General features: G+C 35.1%; 1 protein-coding gene across 2 annotated transcripts in view; it reads left to right on the top strand.

The window, feature by feature from the left end:
• JAKMIP1 (janus kinase and microtubule interacting protein 1) overlaps window positions 1–23,320 on the top strand; it is a 67,272-nt gene that overhangs the window by 6,141 nt on the left and 37,811 nt on the right. The window contains exons 2-4 of one of the 2 annotated variants that reach the window (XM_044680163.1): window positions 9,109–9,603; window positions 20,451–20,660; window positions 21,768–21,887. In XM_044680163.1, the coding sequence (XP_044536098.1) occupies window positions 9,109–9,603; window positions 20,451–20,660; window positions 21,768–21,887 (825 nt within the window). The remainder of the gene's footprint in view (window positions 1–9,108; window positions 9,604–20,450; window positions 20,661–21,767; window positions 21,888–23,320) is intronic. The other variant, XM_044680164.1, reaches the window with a different exon arrangement.

Below are 23,320 nucleotides of genomic sequence, written 5' to 3'. Positions count from 1 at the left end.
CTAAGAAAATTTTAAATCCTCTAATCCATTTTGACTTGAGCAACATTAATGCATTCTGTTAAAAACAGAAAAAATTCTCTTTTGGACAGAAATTTTGTCCATATGGTATGTCTGTGAAGCCAATTTGAATTTTTAACTGAATTATTTTATTTTAAAACAAAAAAAAAAGATAAAACTGATTCACTCGATTTCTTTGGAGTTATAAAAAACTCATTTTTATTGAATTCTATTTTCTACATTGATAATGATCATGATGTCACATGATATGCTTGCCTGTGGCATCTTTTATCTTTTAATATTGTAATTGCCATTTTCCAGCATGTGTTTGTAATGATAATTCCATTTGGGAAATGTGATGCTCAGCAGCAGGATACATTAAGACACAGAAAGGAAAGTAAAAATCCAATTCAAACATTTGTGGAATCTGAATTCAGAAAATTTGGGTGCAAATGCTGCCTCTGCTACCAGTATCAAGTTAGTTAGGGGACTCTACTAACTTACTGTATGAGACAAGTCTTTTAACCTTTCTTAGCCTTTGTTCCTTCCTCTACAGAAAAAGAGAAAATTGAAGTAGATATCAGGTCCTTATTTTATTTTCACTAACTTCCAACTGAAACTTACATTTTCTGCTGTTATTTTATTTTAAAGAGTAGTCTAAGAAGGAGTCCCTGACACTAAAAAGATGAAGAACTATTGGTCTACATGATCACTGGGGTTTTCTTTCAACTCTAAAGCCTATGCAAATATGTTAACTAAATGACTAAGTGCTCTGTCCCGGGTGCTGAAGGATTAGCAACTATGAATTTGCAAGATAGGACTTTTGCCTTCAGAGTCCTGATAGTCTATTTGGGAGTTAAGACATGAATATGAATTACATACAATGTAAAAAAATAAATGCACATGGAAGACACAAACCAAAATGTAAGAATTCTTAGGAAGTAAAGATAAATGGTAATTCAGTAGCTCAGTGAAACCTCAAAGTCAAATTTTATAGAATCTTAGAGTTGGAAGGAAATTTTCTTCCTTTACCCCAGTTTGGATTAAAAAAAAAAGCCCTAAATCTTGCCAAAGTCCCTCCCTCTACTTCTACCTTTGATTTCATCTCCTTCTATTTCTTTCTTCAGATTACTAATTATTCACTTTCTATTCTTTAATTACTTCCTGTTTGATGACTCTTATTTGGAGGTCTGCAAACACACTCAGGTCTTACTCATCCTTTAAAAACTGTGTTGTGTCTTAGTACTATCACCCCCTCAAACTGGCATCTAGCTGTTTTCTTACATAGAGAAAAATCTTGGGGGAAAGCTATCTGTACTAACTTCTCCTCCTCCCCCTTCTCTTCTCACTTCTAAACTAGAATTCTGGATTAGTATTTCATTACTCATCTAAAATGGTTCTTTTGAAAAGTTACTAAAGATTTGAGAATTTCCAAACCTAACGGCCTATTTTCATTCTTCTTTATCCCTCTTCTTCAGGGACCAACTTTTACTGAAATATTCTTTCTCTTTCTTGATTTTCATGGTACATTCTTTCAATTCACCTTCTGTTTATTTAAACATTCTCCAATCTCCTTTGCTAAATCATTATTCAGGTCACAGGATCATATATTTAGAGTTGGAAGAGTCCTCAGAGGCCATATAGTCCAATCTCATCATTCTTCCACTAAGGAAACTGAACTTTAGACAGAGAGTAATTAGCTTTCTTGGTGTCATACAGATAGTGACAGAATCAAGATTTGCTTTCCTGACTTTATGTCTTGCCTTTTGCACATTGGATCATCTTCCCTCTGACTGTTTATGCTACAAAGTTCTGACTTGAACTCCTTCAAATACTATCTCACTTAGTGACTTCATTAGCTTCTATCCAACTCAGTCATTATTTCTAGTCAGATAATTCCCTTCTCCTTCCCTCTATCACCCCCTTTTTCTCTCCCCCCTCCCTCCCTCCCCATTCATTTATGTTTGTGTGTGTGTGTGTGTGTGTGTGTATACACTAATTCATAAACAAGGAATACCAAAGCTCTTAATTCACCTTAAGCTTTAATAAATATGCAATTAGGTTGGCTTAGGGAAAAGTGAGCTAAGCCTAGAGAAAGGAGGTTCTGGGTTCATATACAGCCCCAGACACTTCCCAGCTATGTGACCCTAGGCAAGTTACTCAACCCCAATAGTCTAGCCTTCAATATTTTTCTGCCTTAGAACTGATACTTAGTATTGATTCTAAGATAGAAAGTAAGAATTTTAAAATATATATAGTAAACATATGTACATAAATAATATATTACATATATAATATAAAAAAGCATATACACATTCATTTTCCATAACCCTAGTTTCTCTTCCAACCTCTGCTTCTGTATCTGTCTCTAGGGCATTTTGAACTGAGTATTCCAAAAGATATCACAAATTCCACATATCAAAACCAAAACTCATCTCTTACCTAAAATAATTTGAAATTTATTAGTTCTTTTTGAGGATACCACCAATCTTCCAGTTATATAGGTTCACAGTGGTGGGATCAGGCTCATCTCCTCATACTCCCTGACTCTTGATCAGTTATGAAGTCCTATCTATTCTATTTCCACAATAATTTTTGCATTTGTCCCTTTATCTTCATTTATACCTCCACTGCAACCACCATCATGACTGTAATTTAGTCAGGCAAAAGTCAACACATATTTTTAAAGTTTCTTATATATTATACATTGAAAGACAAAAATATCCTTATTTACCTCTTAGCAAAAATACTGTAGTAATATCCTAAATGATCTTCTCACCTGAAATCTCTCTTCTTTTCAATCCATACTACTTCCCTCTGCTAGTTCTTAAAGTCACTTATTTGACCATTGACGTCATTCCCTTGCTCAGTACATGTTTGTGTTTCTCTGTTAGTATTAGAGGAAAAAAATGCAAGTTCTCCTAATTGACATTTAAAACCTTCTACAAGTTGGCTCCAATCTGTCTTTCTAAGTTTATTATACATAATTCCTCATCACATATTTTGATCTAATAAAACTGCCTGCAGATGATCTTAATTCCAGTGTCTTCTTTCTGTTAATTTCTTCTCATTTATCCAATCTGCAGCTTTCTTCATATATATTTGTTTGCATATTTTGTCCTCTATTAGACTGTTAACTCCTTGATGGTAGTGTAATGAACAAAACATGAAATGACTGAGAAAACAAAGGTTTCATCTTTTTGATCATATCAATTTATTAAGCAATGCATATCAATTGCCTAACAGTGATGGGCAAACTTTTTAAAGAGGGGGCCAAAGGAAAGGAAATGCTCATCTGTCAGTCTGTTTCTAAGGCAACTCTTTCAAGGTTTCATTGTATTGTTTCCTACTCATTGTATTAGATTAGGAATAATGTCTCATGGCCAGATCTGGTGTAGTTTGCCCATCACTGTCCTAACATATCAAGACCACCCTGCCTCCTTAGTTTAGGGTTGGACCCAGAATATAGGAGAAAACAGACTTTTTATACAGTAAAAACAATTAATCAAATAAGACCAATTAATTAAAATTTAATATAATTAAAATTTAAGTAAAAATAAATTAAAATTAAATTAATAAAATAAAATTAAAATTAAAATAAAAAACCACCAAATAAGACCAATCAATTAAAAGGAAATAAAACAATAATTTCTAATTGGATGAAAGATTGGGGACTTTCAAATTTGGAAGGGGGAGAGAAAACAGGTTCAATATCCTGAATTCAGAAAAAGAGGTATTTCACCCCTCACAAGTGTCTGTATATAACTGATTGATCAAAATAGGGCCAGTTTTCAGATAAGACATCTAGGTTGCTGAAGATACATAATTATGAAGAAATTCCTTGCATCAATCTAAAAATCTGTTTGAGTTTCTGATCAACATAATATAAATCCTTGGTTAAAAGTATCTAAAGAGCAGATATAGCTGGTCCAGTTTCCCAGGCATGCAGGGATAGGTTCGAATAATGCAATAACATTTTCTCCCAGTTCCCAAAATTAAATAAACTTTTCTCACAGGACAGAATTTGGATTTAGCTCTATAATTGAATAGAAAAGGAACAAAGTTAGCTCCAGAATTAAATCACAAGATGGAGTCATTGTAGTTCACTCACTTCCCAAAATTAACCATTTGCTGTCCTGATAGCCTCAACTCCTTTTCAGCAAGGAAAAAAATCATTTTTATTTTGGTGTCTCCAGTTACTGGCATGTGGTAGGTAATTAATAAGCAATTGTAGATTAAACTCTAAGAACAACATGTATATCCTTATATAGGAGTGAGGAGTTCAAGCATACAGTCTGCCTCCCTCTCTTTTCCCTGAGTAAATGGGCAGAATGTCTGTTCTCTGTGGGATCCTATCTTCTCTGAGGACCATGCATACTTCAGGACTTAACCCTTATCTAAGTTATAGCCTGAGTGGCAAGGAGCAGCTTTTGTAGCATTTAAAGCATTTAAAGGAATTTTCTTTATCTTAACTCAATCAAGTACTTAGGGAGCTCCACCCTTTTTACTCACTCAATCTAGTGAATCCTTCTGATAAGAGTTTACATTCACAAAGGACAAGAGGTGGATCCCAAGGACACTGTCCCCCTGGGCAGTGCTAAGCAATTTGGAAGCTGTGATTGGTTCCAGTGAAGTGGGGAGAGACAGGAAGTGGCATGGAAAAAGGACTATAAAAGATTATGTCTTCCTGGATCCATCTCTTTAATGGCTTGGAGACATTGTTGCCTTGGCTTTCCAAGTTACTCTTTCCTTGGAGATTCCTTTCTCTGGTTGCTGAGAAGTCCAGCTCAATCCCTGGCAAGGACTTCCTCAAGTCCTGATCTCCACGTGAAAGTTCCATAGTTTCCAGCAAGTCAAAGCAGAATCCAAGGGAAGAGTCTCTCCACAGGCTGCCTGTGAGGCCCCCCACATTCCTTTAGAGAGCAGAGGGAAGAACTGCTCTCTTTGAGATCTGGAGAGGTGTGGGGAATAAAAAAAATGTCCTTGAGTGCTGGGAAGAGGGGGAACTTAGCAGCTCCCCCATGCTGGGGCCAGCATGTGTGTCATGGTTTCTTCGCCAATTCGCCAACACTTTTCTATAACATACTGGGTAAAATCTAGGTGATAAAAATGACCTTATTTGTGGGATTTTTGTTCTATAACATATAAAAGTAGATCAAATTTTATAGACATTCTTATTTGGAATGAGAGTGGAAATGAAGTTTTATTTTTTAATTTAAAAAAATTATTTATTTATTTGGAATATTTTTCCTTGGTTTCATGATTCATGTACTTTCCCTCCCTTCTTCTATCCCCCCTCCTGGAGCTGACAAGCAATTCCACTGGGTTATACATGTATCATTGTTCAAAACATATTTCCCTATTATTCATATTTGCTATAGAGTGATCTTTTAGAGTCTACATCCCCAATCAGATCCCCATTGAACCTTGAGAACAATCATATGTTTTTCTTCTGCATTTCTATTCCCACAGTTCTTTCTCTGGATGTGGAGAGCATTCTTTCTCATAAAGTCCCTTAGGATTATCCTGGGTTATCACATTGCTGCCAGTAGAGAAGTCCATTATGTTTGATTGTGCCATAGTGTATCATTCTCTCTGAATAGTGTTCTTTTGGTTCTGCTCCTTTTGCTCTGCATCAATTCTTGGAGGTCATTCCAGTTCACATGAAATTCCTCCAGTTCATCATTCCTTTCAGCACAATAAATAGTATTCCATCACCAACAGATAACACAATTTGTCCAGCCATTCCGCAATTGATGGACATCCCCTCATTTTCCAATTTTTTGTCACCACAAAAAGTGTGGCTATGAATATTTTTATACAAGTATTTTTCCTCTTTATCTCTTTGGGGTATAAACCCAGCAATGATATGGCTGGATCAAAGGGTAGGCAGTCTTTTAAAGCTCTTTGGGCACAATTCCAAATTGCCCTTCAGAATGGTTGGATCAATTCAGAACTCTTCCAGCAATGCATTAGTGTCCCAATTTTGCTACATCTCTTCCAACATTTATCACTTTCCTTTGCTGTCACATTGCCAATATGGTAGGTGTGAGGTGGTACCTCAGTGTTGTTTTGATTTCCATTTCTCTAATAAGGAAGGATTTAGAACACTTTTTTCATGTGGTTATTGATAGTTTTGATTTCTTTATTTGAAAACTGCCTATTCATGTCTCTTGCCCATTTATCAATTGGGGAATGGCTTGATTTTTTTGAACAACTGACTTAGCTCCTTATAAATTTGAGAAATTAGACCTTTGCCAGAAGTTTTTGTTCTATTTTTTCCTTCCAATTTGTTGCTTACCTTCTAATTTTGGTTGCACTAGTTTTGTTGGTACAAACCTTTTTTAATTTAATGTAATCAAAATTATTCATTTTACATTTTAATAATATTCTCTATCTCTTGCTTGGTCTTAAATTCTTTCCTTTCCTATAGATCTTACAGGTATATTATACTATGTTCACCTAATTTACTCATAATTTCCCTCTTTATATTTAAGTCATTTACCCTTCCTGAATTTATCTTGGTGTATGGTATGAGATATTGATCTAAACCTAATCCCTTCCATACTGTTTTCTAATTTTCCCAGAAGTTTTTGTCAAATATTGTGTTCTTGTCCCAAAAGCTCAGATTTTTGGGTTTATTGAACACTATCGTGCTGAGATTATTTGCCTCAAGTCCATTCCGCTGATTTTCCCTTCTGTCTCTTAACCAGTACCATATTGTTTTGATGATCACTGCTTTATAGTATAGTTTGAGATCTGGTACTGCTAGGCCCCCATCATTCACATTTTTTTTTCATTAATTCCCTTGATATTCTTGTTCTTTTGTTTTTCCAGATGAACTTTGTAAGAATTTTTTCTAATTCTATAAAAAAGTTTTTTGTTAGTTTGATATGTATAGCACTGAATAAGTAAATTAATTTTGGTAGGATTGTCATTTTTATTATATTAGTTCATCCTACCCATGTGCAATTGATGCTTTTCCAATTATTTAGTTCTACTTTTATTTGTATGAAGAGTGTTTTGTAGTTATGTTAATATAATTCCTGAGTTTATCTTGTCAAGTATATTCCCAGCTATTTTCTATTGTCTAAAGTGATTTTAAATGGAGTTTTTCTTTCTAACTCTTGCTCTTGGGTTTTGTTAGAAACATATAGAAATGCTGATGATTTGTGTGGGTTTATTTTGTATCCTGCAACTTTGCTAGAGTTGTTGATTATTTCCACCAGCTTATTAGTTGATTCTCTAGGATTTTTTAAGTAAACCATCATATCATCTGCAAAGAGTGATAGCTTGGTCTTCTCACTGCCTATTTTAATACCTTCAATTTCTTTTTCTTCTCTAATTGCTTCTGTTAGTGTTTCTCTTTTTAATTTAAACTCTTACTTTTCGTCTTGGAATCAATACTATGTATTGGTTCCAAGGCAGAAAACTGGTAAGGAGTAGGCAATGGGCTTAAGTGACTTGCCCAGGGTCACATAGCTGGGAAGTATCTGAGGCCAGATTTGAACCTAGGACCTCCCATCTCTAGGCCTGGCTCTCAATCCACTGAGCTACCCAGCCATCCCCTACTATTAGCATTTCTAGTACAATATTAAATAATAGAGGTGATAACAGCCATCCTTGCTTCTCTCCTGATCTTAATGGGAAGGCTTCTAACATACTGGAAAGGATTCTAACTTGGCCCATTGCAGATGATACTTGAAGATGGTTTTAAATATAAATTGTTTAAGGGGCAGCTGGGTAGCTCAGTGGATTGAGAGCCAGGCCTAGAGATGGGAGGTCCTAGGTTCAAATCTGGCCTCAGACACTTCCCAGCTATGTGACCTTGGGCAAGTCACTTGACCCCCATTGCCTACCCTTACCGCTCTTCCACCAAGGAACTAATACACAGAAGTTAAGGGTTTAAAAATATTAAAAAATATATATGAATTGTTTATTATTTTTTAGGAAAGGCTCTTCTATTCCTATACTATAGATAGGAAAGAGTGTTGTATTTTGTCAAAGATCTTTTCCGCATCTATTGAGATAATCATGTGATTTCTGTTGGTTTGGTTGTTGATAAGATCAATTATATGGATGGTTTTCCTAATATTAAACCATCCTTGCATTGGTATAAATCTCACCTGGTCATACTGGATAATTCTTGTGATAACTTGTTATAGCCTTTTACCTAGTATTTTATTTGACATATTTGCATTTATATTCATTAAGTATATTGGTCTGTAGTTTTATTTCTCTATTTTTGGTCTTCCTGGCTTGAGAATCAGTATCATATTTGTGTCATAAAAAGAATTTGTTAAGACTCCTTCTTTGCCTGTTTTATCAAATAGTTTGTAGAGTATTGGGATTAATTGATCTTTAAATATTTTATAGAATTCACTTGTGAATCCATTTGGCCCTGGGGATTTTTTCTTAGGGTGTGGAAATGAGGTTTTAAATGAATTTGTCTTCTCACTCTTAGTAGATTTCACAGAAGAGAGAAGTTTTCAAAGGGTATTTGAGAATCTAGAAAACAGTTGGGAGACTCAGGTTGAGGGGAAAAAGGTTGGTATGTCTATTCATTATTTCTAAGTTTAGTGGAGTGTTTAGAAACTTGTTTTGTATCTCTTTCTTGGACTCTTAAGACTTCACTTATAGGATAACAATGCACTAAACTTTTTCACTGGTCAGCTAGGTGGCTTAGGGGATAAGAGCCAGGCCTGTATGTGGGAGGTCCTGGGTTCAAATAGGGCTTAAAATACTTCCTAGCTTTGTGATCCTGGGCAAGTCCCCTAATCCCAATTGCCTCGCCTTTACTAATCTTCAGCCTTGGAAATGATATTCAAAATAGATTTTAAGAGAAATATAGAGTTAAAAAAACCTCTTTTCCACAATATTTTTGCTATTTTAAGCTAAGAACATGCATGTTTACATGGGTAAAAATACTTCCTAAGTACTCTTATCTCAATGGATACCTCTTTTAGTTAAGATTATATACCTTGCAGTTTAGCTAATGCTAAAGGGGAAAGGAGTTGCTGTACTGAACCTTTTTCTTGGGATCACAGGCATTTGATGGCCATTGTCTTGACCATGGTCATCCATTAACCCATGCTCTGCTTGTTGCTACAGGTGGGAAAGCTGAGGGAAAAAATCCAAGAAGTGAAGCAAGAGAGAGAACAGGAGCAGCACAAACACACAGCCTACATCTCTGAGCTGAAGGCCAAACTTCATGAAGAGAAGATGAAGGAGCTCCAGGCTCTCCGAGAGGCTCTCATCCGACAGCATGAGCAGGAAGTTGCCCGCATGGTCAAAATCAAGGATGGGGAGGTGCAGCGCCTGCAGACCACGGTGAACGTTTTGAGAGATGGCGCAGCCGACAAAGTGAAGACAGCCTTATTGAATGAGGTCCGAGAAGAAGCCCGGAAATCCTTCGATGGGGAACGTTTAAAGCTGCAGCAGGAGATATTAGAGCTGAAATCTGGGAAGAAGCAGGTGGAAGAGGCTTTGAACAATTTTATGCAAGCAGATAAGATGAAGGCTGCTGACCTGCGCATTGCCTATCAGTCTCACCAGGATGAGATTAATCGAATAAAAAGGGAATGTGAGCGAGATATCCGCAGGCTGGTAAGTGACTTAGTGACAGTTGAGTTGGTTTCAGGTTCATGGAATTCTAACACAATATACCACTTGCTTTTCTAAGTCTGTCATAGTAGCCAAATGATTAATTTGAATGAAGACCTTCAGAGAGGTAGCATCAGGTAGTGGAGAAAGCACTGGATTTGAAGTTGGAAGACCTGAGTTCAAGTCTTACTTCTCCTTCTCTTGTGTCTGTGTGACCATATGTAAGTGAACTCTGACCCTTAGTTTTATATAGAAAACAAGAAATTATACTAGATTAATTCTCCTTCCTAACTCCAAATTCCAGAATCAGTTTTATTTTCCTTAGTGATACCCCATCCCTTGTTTTATTTTTGAACTTGCTCTTTTTTTGTTCAACAGAGAGTCTTTACTCTCCTCTTTAAATATCTGAAAACCAAACAACCAACTCATTTTACATCATGTCACTGAGTTATCCATTCAAGTCAGGATGCATTCCCTGAGGTGCATAAAATAAATTTTATCAGTAGTTCAAGTTTCCATCACCTCTTACTTGGACTATGCAAACAGACTCTTAATTGGATTCTTGATTTCAATTCTCCCTCTTCTCCAATTGATCCTTGAAATAGCTGCCAAGATAATCCTCAAGCACAAGTCCAACAGTGTCATTCTTCTGTCAAGTAGTGACTCATCCCCACCTCCAGAATAAAATATAAATTCCTGTTTGACTTTTAAAACCTTGTATGTTTTTTCTGCAATCTTCCCTTTCTAGACTTGTTATACATTTCCCCCCATTACGCACTCTGAATTCTATTTGCACTTGCTGTTTCCCAGGCTCAGTGTTCTTGTCTTCCACTTCCATGTATTTGCATAAGATATTCCCCTTCTGTGTGCACTTTATTAACCAAAGGACCTTGTTTACATATAGGAACATGTTTCCCCAAATAATCAGGCATAGAAATCTCCTTCTCAGGGAGTTCTACTTAATGTTTAAGGCACAGATATAGTTGTACTATTTGTATAAAAATATTTCAATCCAATTACATATTCATCTGAACAAGGGGACACAAGACTGCTGTGCTATACTGTCAGGGCTGAGTAGCTCATTGTAGGTTTGAGATCACAATTCTAAGTCCTTTCTCTGCTCTAATTTGCCCCAATGGCCCAGAATATGACCTTATGTTCCTTTTTCAGATGACCCATTATTCACTCTTTTTAGTCTTGCATCTGACTTTGGTTTTAAGTGTTGCACCTCCTGCTATGTAGAAACAGTTGACTCTGGTCTGTATGGCTTTGTCTCTCTTCAAGGACCCTTTTCTAGATGATTTATAGAGAAAGAAAAGTGAGAATAGGGAAGAAATAGTGATGAAAAGAAGTGATTAGCTCCCTCAAATAACCATAATTATGGTTAAACCTTTTCATTTATAATTGCAAAGCAAAGTCAAATTCTGTATTATTCTTTATGACTTCTCCAAAAGTTGACTCTATGAAAGTCTTTGAGATAGGTTTTTGGATCATTGTGCCCCATTTTATAGATTAAAACAGTTTGGAAATCTTCTTTCTATCCTAGGCTACTGACTCATTGAGGGGAAAAAGAAAGAAAAAAAATACTCCAAATTGAAGCCTACAAACAATATATGAAAATCGCTGGTTTCCATGACAATGCAAATACTGTATTCTCCTATTACCATTCCACCATTCTAAAAATTCATATATTTTTGAATTAGAAGATATCTAATCCAACCCCTACCAAAAATGTGAATTTCTCAGCCTTATTACACTAAGAAACAACTCTACCATATTTTCTAATTTTAAGTTCTAAAGTATATATGCATCATAATTATTATTATACTTCTGGAACAGAGCCTTGTAGGAATTGGAATTGGGCATGTGAACTCATTGGAATAGAGAGGAAACACCAAACTCCCTTTTACCAATGCAGATTAGTAACTTTTCTGCAATTTGCAGTCTCAGGGAGTTGCATAGAGCCATTAGTTAACAGTTTACAAGCACTTGCTGAACATTTATTACATACAAGGCACTGTGCTAAGCAGTGGAGATTCAAAGAAAGGCAAAAACACAGTCCCTGCCCTCAAGAAGTTTATAGTATAATGATGAAGAAAGCATGCAAATATGTGTGCATATAAGATACATTACAGTGTAATCTCATAAAGTCACTGGAGAGAGGAAGAAAAGGAATATGAACAAGGGGGGAGAGAAAGTGATTGGGTCTTTGTTGTTGGAATGGGGGAAGTGGGCAGTAACCAGATCTCATTCTCACTCAGCAACTGAGGTTCAGGGAGGAGGAGAAAGAGGCAACCAGGTAGCTCAGTGGATAAGAGAACCAGGTCTGGAGACGGGAGGGTCCTGGACTCATAGATACTTTCTAACTGTGTGACTGGACAAGTTACTTAACTCCAATTTTCTGCCAATTATGCTTAATATTGATTCTTAAAAGGTAAGGGTTTTTAAAAAAAGAAGAAAAGAGAAAGAGGAAGGCAGGGGAGTTAGTGGTGGTCTTCTTGAAAAGGGGTCTCCTGCTCTTCCATATAGAGTTCTGCCAAGCTCCGATTCTAGCTGATAGATTAGTTGCCCATGTTCCCTTTCTCTCTCAGCTCATTGGGGAGCCATTCCTAGTTATTCCTTTGCCTCAGATATCCCAAGTGAAGAAATCCAGGGGTCATAAAGTGTCTCTCTTTGATTTTACAAACTAGATACTGTTACTTTTCTTCTTTTCTTTTTTAAAAATTTTATTTAGAATATTTTTCCATGGTTACATGATTCATGATCCCTCCTTCTACTCCACCCCCACCAAAGGTGACAAGCAGTTCCATTGGGTTACACATGTACCATTGCTCAAAGCTTATTTCCATGTTGTTCATATTGCAGTAGAGTGATCCTTTAACATCAAAAACCTAATCACATCCCTATCGCACAACATGGTCGAACATATATTTTTCTAATGCATTTCTGTTCCCACAGTTCTTTCTCTGGATGTGGATAACGTTCTTTCTCCAAAATTCCTCTGGATTGTCCTGGGGCATTCTTTACTGCTGATAGAAACGTCCATTACATTCGATTGTACCATAATGTATCAGTCTCTGTGTACAACATTCCAAGAGACTGTTTCTAAGATTAATATAAATAATGTAAATTGCTGAATGTTGTGGAACATCAAGATAGCATGGATTCTAGATTGCTCACACCTTGCACAGGTCAAAATAGCAGGTAGAGAAAAAGGGGAAATTTTTGAGAAGTTTTGCTATTGAGGAAAGCTAGTGACATTTTGTCAAGTTAACTCAACAAGTCTTTATTAGGGTTGACACTGTTAGTCCTGAGGATACAAAGAAAGCAAAAAAAAAAACAAACAAAAAAACAAAAAAACAAAAAAACAACAAACTCTGCCTTCAAGGGGTTCATGATCTAATGAGGAAGACATCATATAAACAATTATGTACAAACATGTTATATGTATGGGATGAATCAGAGATAATAGGAAGGTCCTGGCATTAAAAGGGCCTGGGAACAGTTTCCTGCAGAAGGTGAGATTTTGGCTGAAATTTGAAGGAAGTCAGAAGGCAGAGTTAGGGTAGGGGGTTATTCTAGTCATGGGAACAATAAAGAATATGTGGAGTCAAGAAATGGAGTGTCTTATGGCAAGGCCAGTGTTATTGGATAATAGAAACTACCCCCCCCCAAGTGTGAAATATAAATGAAAATATGTGAATTAATAACAATTATATTAAAAGACTTTCCCTTTTATTAGATTATGGTTTTATCAAATAATAAATGAAATCAAATAAATTTTAAAAATCAAATGGTAAAAATAAATAACTTAAGTATTTGTCTTTGTACATCAGATGCCACTCCGAGCTTAACTGCAGGGATGAGCTCATTCCATGCACCTAGTGCCATCCATTTCTCTGCTCCTTTTAACCTTTCTGTTCTGTTCATCTTAATTGGCCTGTTATTCTTTTGTCTGCCACTGGAAGTCATTTTGGGAAGCAGGAAAGGGTATAAATCCTTGACAAATGAATCAAACTTTCATCTCTTTCTCTATAGAAACTGCCAGGGACCCAAGAAGCATTAGGCTCTGTAATTGCTGATACAGCTTTTCTAATTCCTGAGACAATAACCTCCTAGAAGGCACAGCTTTTGGGAGTTAGCTACACAAGCACAACATATGGAAAATTGGAGGGGGTTTGCAACTTCCAAATATTTATTTTCTCCTTCAGGAAATTGCCTTCTTCAAAGAGTTTGAAAAATATCATTGAAGGCTAAATTCTAAAAGAAAGAAAATTCAGAACTGATGTGAATAGAAACGGGAAAGGGGAAAGGATTAAATATTTATTAAGCACCTACTATGTGCTAGATTCTAGGTTAAGTGCCCAAATTATGACAAATATCATCTCATTCATTCTAAGAAGAAATAATGAATGGATTATTTTAATTTTCCTAGGTTTTTATTTTTATTTTTTAGATTCTTTTTTTCCCCTTGTTTATATGACTGTTGTCAAGGTCCTCACTAGAAGGCAGTTCTAGGGTTCAAACAACATAACGTTTTAATAAATTTTAGGCTGAATGATTTGAATAAATTTTGAGTAGTGAAGAGACAGCGAAGATTCAAGAAGCCCCAACCTCATTCTAACAATATGACGTTGATTACTGTCTATGACTTAGTTGATAAAACTCTGAGACTCAGATATTTCAAGGTTATACATTTGTAAACTGTCAGAAGTGGGATTTCAACCTAGATTTTTCTCATTCCAAATGTGTCCGTAGATTCAATTTATAGTACATTACCTTTTGAGCAATAACATTAGATTTTGACATATATAGGGATAGTGTTATAAGAAGTTGTATGTTAAATAGTCCTAGTTTTATTAGTCTTTGGGGGCAATTTGTTTTATCTACCTTTAAAAATAACATCCCATGGGTCTAATGTGCTGCTCCGTTTTTCCTGACTATAATTATTTATTGTAAGAGAGGCCTTTTACTTGGGGGTGGATAGGAAAGGGAACACTGGACATGGCAGGCAAGGGGATTAAGTTTGTGGGTTGTAATAAAGAGAGAAAGAAAGAGAAAAGGAAAAGAAAAAAAGAAAGAACATTTTAAAAACACAGAAAACACATAAATATATATAAAAGGGAAAAACAGAATAATTTTCCTTCTTCCTTTTATTAAAATTTATTTTTACTTTATTTAAAATTTAATATTTGTCTAAAATTTTATAAATACTATAGGCAATTTTATATATAATTCTCTTTGTTTTTTGAAATATTGATGTGTTCATCTTTGTTGATGATTCTTAAATTCATGGACTTTTAAAATGAGAAATTACATAGTTTATAGACAGGAATAACCATATCTATCAATTTTCTTTCTGTACATGTAAAGTAAAAATTGTCTTCATCAAAAATAAAAACAAAAAATAAAATTACATTTTATTTATTCATTTATTTTCATTTAATGACATTCCAATTTTATAGGAACAAAATTAACCAAAATCTAATAATCTTATTCGTTTTATAATAGATCAATTTTGCAATAAAACAATATTAGCTGAAATTTAACTAATAATATTATGTATCTGCAGGAAATCAATGTTTCCTAGTCAAATTGCTTAAGAATAGATTAAATTTAAGAGGGCTTTCTAGTGATGTCATTTTATAAAATTTGAATTTTTCTTATTTTAATATTTATTATTCAACTTGAAGTTATTTTACCATTAGGTTTTAAATAAGTCTACGGATCTCTTCAGAATGGATTCCTAGTGTGATAGTATGGAAAAAGTACTAGACTTTGCACCAAGAGACTTCAATTCAAAACCTTTTTTGGGGGGTTTTTGTAGTTGGAGTCCTCTCCCAATGTAAGATGAGGAGAAAGATACTGGTACTGCTACCTATCTCACTGTTTTATGAAAGTTTTATAAACTTTATAGCACTGTAGAATGACAATTATTAATTTAAATATCCAAGGACCTCATCAAATAATAACAATAATGACCAACTTATAACTGAAACTTTTTTATCAGTATTCTCTCAAGCTACATGGAAAATGAGGAAGGAGAGAATTAAAAATTAAAAGTAGGTTTATAGTTTTATTTCATTAGAAGCTCATGAGAGATATCCATTGAGCTTTGATTGTATGTGTATTCTATTCCTAAAGAACCCTAGGATGCAAATACTAGCAGGTACCTTAGAGATCACTTAAATGGAAAAACCAAAGACTAGAGAAGAGACATGAATTGCCTAAAGGGACACAGTGAGTCAATAGAAGTATATTAGTTGCCATTCTAAACATACATTGTTCTAAAGGGAGAGTAATGGTTAGGTTTCACATTCCTGTCACTAGATGATTTAAGTAAATTTCAGTGCCATTTTTTCTGTAGCTTTTTCTTTAGCTTTTTCTTGAGTTTTTAGCAAATATCTGTAATTTTTCACTTTATATTTTATATAATGGATTATATTTGTAAAATGCATATGTAAAAATTGTCTTTTCCCTAGAAAAGTTCAATAGCATTTCTATAAACTTAAGTTGTACTTATTTATTTAATCGTCAAGATTTCCTTCTTTCCTTTCCTCCCACCTTCTTCCTCCTTCTGGAAAAAAGGAGAAAAAATAAAATCTTTGTAAAAAACATGCATAATTAAGCAAAATAAATTCCCACATTGGCCATATCTAGAAATGTTCAACATAATTTTAGAATACCAAATCTATATTTTCATAGATGAATCAATGATAGCAAACTTCAAAAATACATTTGGATTTTAATATCACAGCTCTATGTAGTGCTACATGAGAAAGCAGAAATCACACTAAAGAAAAAAAATATTTCATTCAACTATCCACAGGGACATCTGGATCTCCTTAGAATGGATATACTTACATCTGTCTTAGAATTATTTCCATTTAACAGATGAGCAAGCTGAAGCTTGGAGGGTAAATCATTTAAGCACCATTAAACAGCCTTTAAGTATTAAAGCCTGAGCATAAATTCATGTCTTCCAACTCCAGCAATGCTTTCTCAAGATCACAATGTCCCTTTGCAAAGTATTTTTCACAAAATGACCTAGTTAAAATATGCTGCAAAGAATTACAAATGAAGAAACTGAAGCTGAGAAAGTTGATTTGTTTTCATGTAATAGATAATAGACTAGATGAGCTAGATGTAACAAAGAAATGATCCTCTATCTCCATCATTTTCAAAGGCTTGACTTTAGTTTTGTTCCTGTGGAAGAAACTTTTGAAGAGGGTAATATATATATATATATATATAAATATATATATAATATATATGAGTTTCACTAATGAATGTTAAAAATGAAAATGTTCCTAAATCTGGTTCCCTTAAGATGCCCCCTGAAGAAAATAAAATTTTATTTCCTAATTATATCCCCTTTAAATAAAGGCCAGTTTCTTTTATAGCAAGATGAGATGGTAGCCCATGGCAACATGGTGTCTCAGACGAATTCTCAGTTTCTAGACCACTCTTTTCTTTCTCTGACAGTTTGGATTAGATCAGGAAGACAAGGAAAAGTTCAAACTTCCTTTACAATATTTAATGCACCTGATTTAAGGATAAATGAACAGGTATGATGAAATGAAAACTATAGTAAGCTAGAAATTCATATATTTTGTGAGCTGGCTTTGATAGGAGGCAGTCTGGTATGGGGCAAAGACTATTGGATTGGGAGACAGAGGACTTGGGTTCAAATTCCACTTCTGACACTACTCATTTGATCCTGGACATGTTACTCAATCTCTCTGGACTTTAATTTCTCTATAATAAACATCATTCAATTAGTTAGTGACAGGTGTTCCACTTGAACCCTATTATCCTAAATCCTAGACCAAGGAGTCTTTTCATTGAACCCAGAAGCCGAACTTGATATCAGGAAGCACAGTGGACAAAGAATTAAGCCTGGAGTCAGGAAGATCTGATGTCAAATCTGACCTCAGATCAACTGTTTGACCCTGGGCAAGTCACTTACCCTATGTCTACCTCAATTTTCTTAACTGTGAAATGGGGATAATAACTATATCCCAAGAATATTCTGAGGATCAGATGAGACAGTATTCACTAAGTATATAGAGATTCTTTCTTCCACAGATATAGACTTAAAAATAAAGTAGAAGATATTTAAAAGGTAAATGAAATAGATTGAATTGTTCCTTCATGTTTAGATACCCGGATGGTTTAGGGTTGTTGTTAAAAAAGCCAAGATTATGGGTTCATACTCTTCATGAGCCTTTTAGTTTATGCTACTTTATGGCCCATAAGTCTGTGGCAGTTACTGTTGGCATAAATGAAAATTGTAGATATGCAGATTGTTCACCACAAGAGGGTAGTGGTGAGAGTATAGAAATCCATCCTACTCCTGGAGATTCCAGTGTCACTTATTTATTAATGGCAGTTCTGTACCATTCTCTCAACAGTAAGCAAAAAGAAATTAGGGGGAGGCAGCTGGGTGGTTCAGTGGATTGAGAGTCAGGCCCAGAGATGAGAGGTCCTGGGTTCAAATCTGACCTCAGACACTTCCTAGCTTTGTAATCCTGGGCAAGTCACTTAACCCCCAATGCCCAGCCCTTACTGCCCTTCTGCCTTGGAACCAATACACAATATTGATACTAAGCCAGAAGATAAGGGTTTAAAAAAAAAGAAATCGGGGGCCATCTGTCCTTGTGATTTCATTCATGTGAGAAAACTATTTCCAACCAGAACCTCATAATAATAATAACAACAATAATAACTATCACTTATATCATGTTACTATGTGCTTTACAGTCTTACAGAGTTGCCTTGGGGTAAGGGAAGAGACAACTTGCCCAAATGGTTACACACTGTAAAATACATTAATTCAAGCCCTCTATGCCTTACACTGCCTCTCATGCAAAAGAATAACAAAGAATGGGTGCAATGAAGGGATAGATAATGCATATAATAATATTAGATGTATTAGACTTTCTAGCAATTATTAAATTCTTAAAAAATAATTATAGGTAGTTTAGTAGACTTGTCCACAAAATCCCTACCAATCAATCTTAGGAATGTTTTATCTAATGTCTCCTTGGTGTTTGGCATTGATCCTGGGATCTGAAAAATAACTTGTATGGCATGTTGTCTTGCCAATCCTGCTAAGATAACCATTCTTCACTTGTGGGCATGGCTTCATATGTCTTGTTCAAGGACCAATCCATGAGAAGTGAGGCTCATATTCAGAAGTTTAGTATCTAGAATAATAACAGATACTTTAACATTCTCTCAACTTTTCTTTTTCCTTTTTAAAACTTTTATCTTTAATTTACACATATATTTTCCAAAGTTACATGATTTATGGCATCTTCCACTTTTCTTTCCTCTCCCCTCCATGACTTGACAAATAATTGCACTGGGTTATACATAATATTATCACTCAAAACATATTTCCATATTATTCATTTTTAAGAGAATAATCTTACAAAGCCCAAGCCCCAAATAAACAAGTGATAAATCATATATTTTCTTTTGCATTTCTATTCCAAAAGTTCTTTCTCTGGAGGTGGGAAGCGTTCTTTTTCATAAGTCCCTCAGAATTGTTCTGGGTCATTGTATTGTTGTTAGTAACAAAGCTTATCATATTTGATCATTCCACAATATTTTAGTTACTGTGTATAACGATCTCCTGGTTCTGCTCATTTCCCTCTGCATCAGTTCATGTAGGTCTTTCCAGTTCTTACTGAAATCATCCTGTTCAATTATATAGCACAATAGGATTCCATCATCATCATCATCATCATCACATACAACAATTTCTTCAGCCATTCACCAACTGAGGAACATCCCTTTAGTTTCCAATTATTTGCCACCACAAAAAAGCACAATTATAAATATTTTTGTACAAGCAAGTCCTTTCCCATTTTAAAAAATATCTTTGGATACAGACCTAGTAGTGGTATATTACTGGATCAAAAGGTATGCATTCTTTGAAAGGTCTTTGGGCATAATTCTAAATTGCCTTCCAGGTCTCTCAACTTTTCATATAGACCATAGGTGGTTCTTCTAGCAACTTTTTGTTCTCCTGAGTGATCAATTATCAGCCCCAGTTATGGGGCACCCTTGAGAGAATGCCAATGCATACTCTTAACAAGAGATTAGGTGGGGTCTGTATTCAATTTGATGATAAGTATACCTTTCCAGGAAACATTTATGCCCTATAACCCTTCCAACTTGACCAAAAGGGAATTACTAAATGATCAGGCATCCCTTGAAAAATCTGTGCCCCACACTGACTAGGATGCTTGACCTGGAGTCGGGAATATCTGAGTTCAAATATGGATTAAGGTACTAGTTGTGTGACCCTGAACAAGGCATTTAATTTCTGTATACCTCAGTTTATTCATCCATAAAATAAAAATAATAGTACCTCCTTCATATGGGGCATTTTGAGGATAAAATGAGATAATATTTGGAAAGCACTTTGGAAATCTTAAAGTGACATGTAAATGCTACCATGGTTATCATCATCACTGTTATCTCAAGATTCAGAAAAGATGATTTCCTAAACTACTCTATTACATTTTTATACTTTTCATGAATGCTAATTAATAGTGTCCTGTAATTCTAATATCATCTGCCTTAAATGCATTTATAATAATCAACACTTCCTTTTCTCTAAGACCATTTAATTGTTGAGTAGAGGAGTTAGGAATCAAACTTAGACTTCAAGTTCTTCTCAGTACACCAGGGCAACACCATGGCTTCATGTTCTAAGAGCTCAAAAATATTAGCTTACTCAGTACAATGTAGTCAATTTTGCCCACATCTGAGGCACCAACCAAGATTTAAAATAACTTCATGATAACAACTAATATCAGGTTTTCTTTCTTCCATAGATGGATGAGATAAAAGGCAAAGATAGAGTGATCCTGGCATTGGAAAAAGATCTGGGTGTGCAGGCAGGTCACACCCAGAAGTTACTTCTTCAGAAGGAAGCATTAGATGAGCAGCTTGTACAAGTCAGAGAAGCTGAGCGTTACCACAGCAGCCCAAAGAAAGAGCTTCCAGGGGGAATTGGAGACATTTCTGAGTTAATGGGCTTCTCGGTAAGGTTGTGTGATATGAAGGATACAAGGATGACTTGTATGCTTCATCTAAACATTTTTTGTCAGACACTCGTTATGGGCAAGGTTCTCACTCTATGTATGTGTGTCTTTATATGTGTGTTTAGCAAATCACTAATACATCTTTGGGAGATGGGAGGGTAGAAGCATTTCTATAGCACCTACTATGAACCAGGCACTGTCCATTACATTTATTGTTAGTCTTCAAATTCTTTCACTCATTTCCCCATTCATCCTACAAATATTTACCGAGCACCGAATAAGTCCAAGGCAGCACTCTACTAGGTTCTGGGGAAGATATGAGATAAGAGGAAGATAAGAGGAAGAAGATATGGTCCCTGCCCTCAATAATCATACAATTTATTTGGAGAAATAAGGCAGGTATAAAAATAACTCTAAAAGAGATTAGAAATAGTGTGGTAGTGGTAGTAACAACTCACAGTTGTATGGCACTTTACTTCTACAAAGTTATTGATATAATGAAGTCTTTTGATCCTCATAGCTACTCTCAAGCAGCTGGATGGCATAGTCAATAATTTTATATTAGACTATGATAATTTCATTGTAGAAGCCTGAAGTTCCATGAAAGATTTGAGGATGTAAAGATTCCTTTTATTTGGGACCATTAAGGAAGGCTTCATGGAGAAAGTTTCCCTTGAGTTGAACCTTAAAGATTGGGGTAAGATTTCAGCAGGTAGAGAAGGGAAGACTATTTTATGGATACAGGAAAGAATGAGCAAAAGGTCACAGATAAGAAATGAAGAAATAATATCAAGGAAAGTCCTTTTTTGAAGAAGCAAAGTCTAAAATGAACCTGGAAAGGCAAGCCAAATTGTGGAAGGAATTTGAATGCCAGAATGAGCAATTTTCATTTTATTCTTTAGGGTTTGAAGAGTTTTTACACAGGGCATCATTGGAGTTGTGCTTTAGGAAAAATTGTAATGCTGTATAGAATAGCTTAGAGTAGGAGCATTAGAGTCAGGGAAATCAGAAGACTAAATTAAAAGGGTCTTTTAGTCACTTTGAAATTTAGGGATTTTTCAGTACTTTTTTCCCTTTAAGATCTGTTACTTTTTTTTTTCTTTCAAGGAGCAGCATATGGATGAACGAGATGTGCGGAGGTTTCAACTAAAAATTGCTGAGCTCAATGCAGTAATTCGGAAGCTAGAAGACAGAAATACTCTGTTAGCAGATGAAAGAAATGAACTGGTAAATCAATCCCTGCCAACACAGATGGCATTTTACTGGGCAGAAATTAAGGGTACTTAGGGGTAGTCAACTTTTCCTGGAAAACAGTTCAATGAAAGTTGTTTATTTTTAGAACCATAGATTATTAGAATGGTAAGTGATCTGGAACAAGATCAAACATGACTATATGACCATTTATTAAGCAATAATGGAAAGGAGATTCTTGATCCTGGTACAGGGTGTACACTAATGTACTCTGAGCACCATTTCGACTCTGAGATTCTGATTCTTTGAACAGTGAACCTAGGAGATTACAGTTAAAAGGAATTTGGGAACATAATACTATTGTCCAGGTATTTCAGTGATATCTGACTCTTCTTGACCCTGTTCAGGGTTTTGTTGGCAAAGATACTGTACTGATTTGCCATTTCCTCCTATAGCTCATTTTAGAGATAAGGAAACTAAGACAAAACAGGTTAAGTGATTTGCCCAAGGTTAGAGACCTAGTAAGGGTTTGAGGCCAGATTTTAACTCAGAAAGATGAGGTTTCCTAACTTCAGACCCAACACTCTATCCACTGTATCACCGAGTCATTCTCGGGAAATAGTTTATAAGATAATGAACTTAAAAATATGATCGATTTCACAGATTCTTAATCTTTTTTTTTTGTATCATAAACTGCTTTGGCAGACTAGAGAAGCTTTTGGACCCCCTACTCTGAATAATGTTTTCAAGTGTATAAAATAAAATATAGAGGATTACAAAGGAAATAAACTATATTGAAATGTAGTTAGTGAAATATTATTTTTAAAAAGAAGAACAAGGTTACAGATTCCAGTTTAAAAATATACATATGGGTAGCTAAAACTGAAATTGGTTTGATGAGTTTCTGGAATCTCTATGAATTAATAACAGATCCAGTATTAGGATCTATGGCTTATGCTTAACTCCCCCACTTCATATACTTAATTTATCTTCTCTGTTTCACTGAGAAAAGTTAACAAATTTTCTCATAAATGTATTCTAGTGAGGATGGAGCTTTATACACATCTTAATAATAGAATTAATTTTTGTGAAAATCAATTAAAAACATCCACTTTCTATAGATTCAGAATTGTCTGAAAAATTTGTTTCTTCATGGTTGTATATGAAGAAGATAGATAAAACATTTATTATGTATTTGCTAGAGGCCAGAAACTGAGCCAAGTACTGAGAATTCAAATATCAGGGCAAAGAATGACAGTCTTTACCATGAAATAGATTATATTATAATGACATGTAAAGACAGCATGTATAAAACTCTTTCTTTTTCATTGATGTAGAAACTGAAACTTAGAATTACCCAAGTTTGTATTAAGTTATAGAACTGGGAACAGACTTTGCTTCCTCCTTCTCCTGACACTTGCTTTATAAATCTTATGCTCTGAACATTTCTTCCGTCAGCAGCTTCCTGA

Source organism: Gracilinanus agilis, chromosome 6, assembly GCF_016433145.1.
Source record: "Gracilinanus agilis isolate LMUSP501 chromosome 6, AgileGrace, whole genome shotgun sequence".
NCBI lineage: Eukaryota > Metazoa > Chordata > Mammalia > Didelphimorphia > Didelphidae > Gracilinanus > Gracilinanus agilis.
Note: the sequence above shows the minus strand (reverse complement) of the source record. Positions and strands in the feature narration are given on the sequence as shown.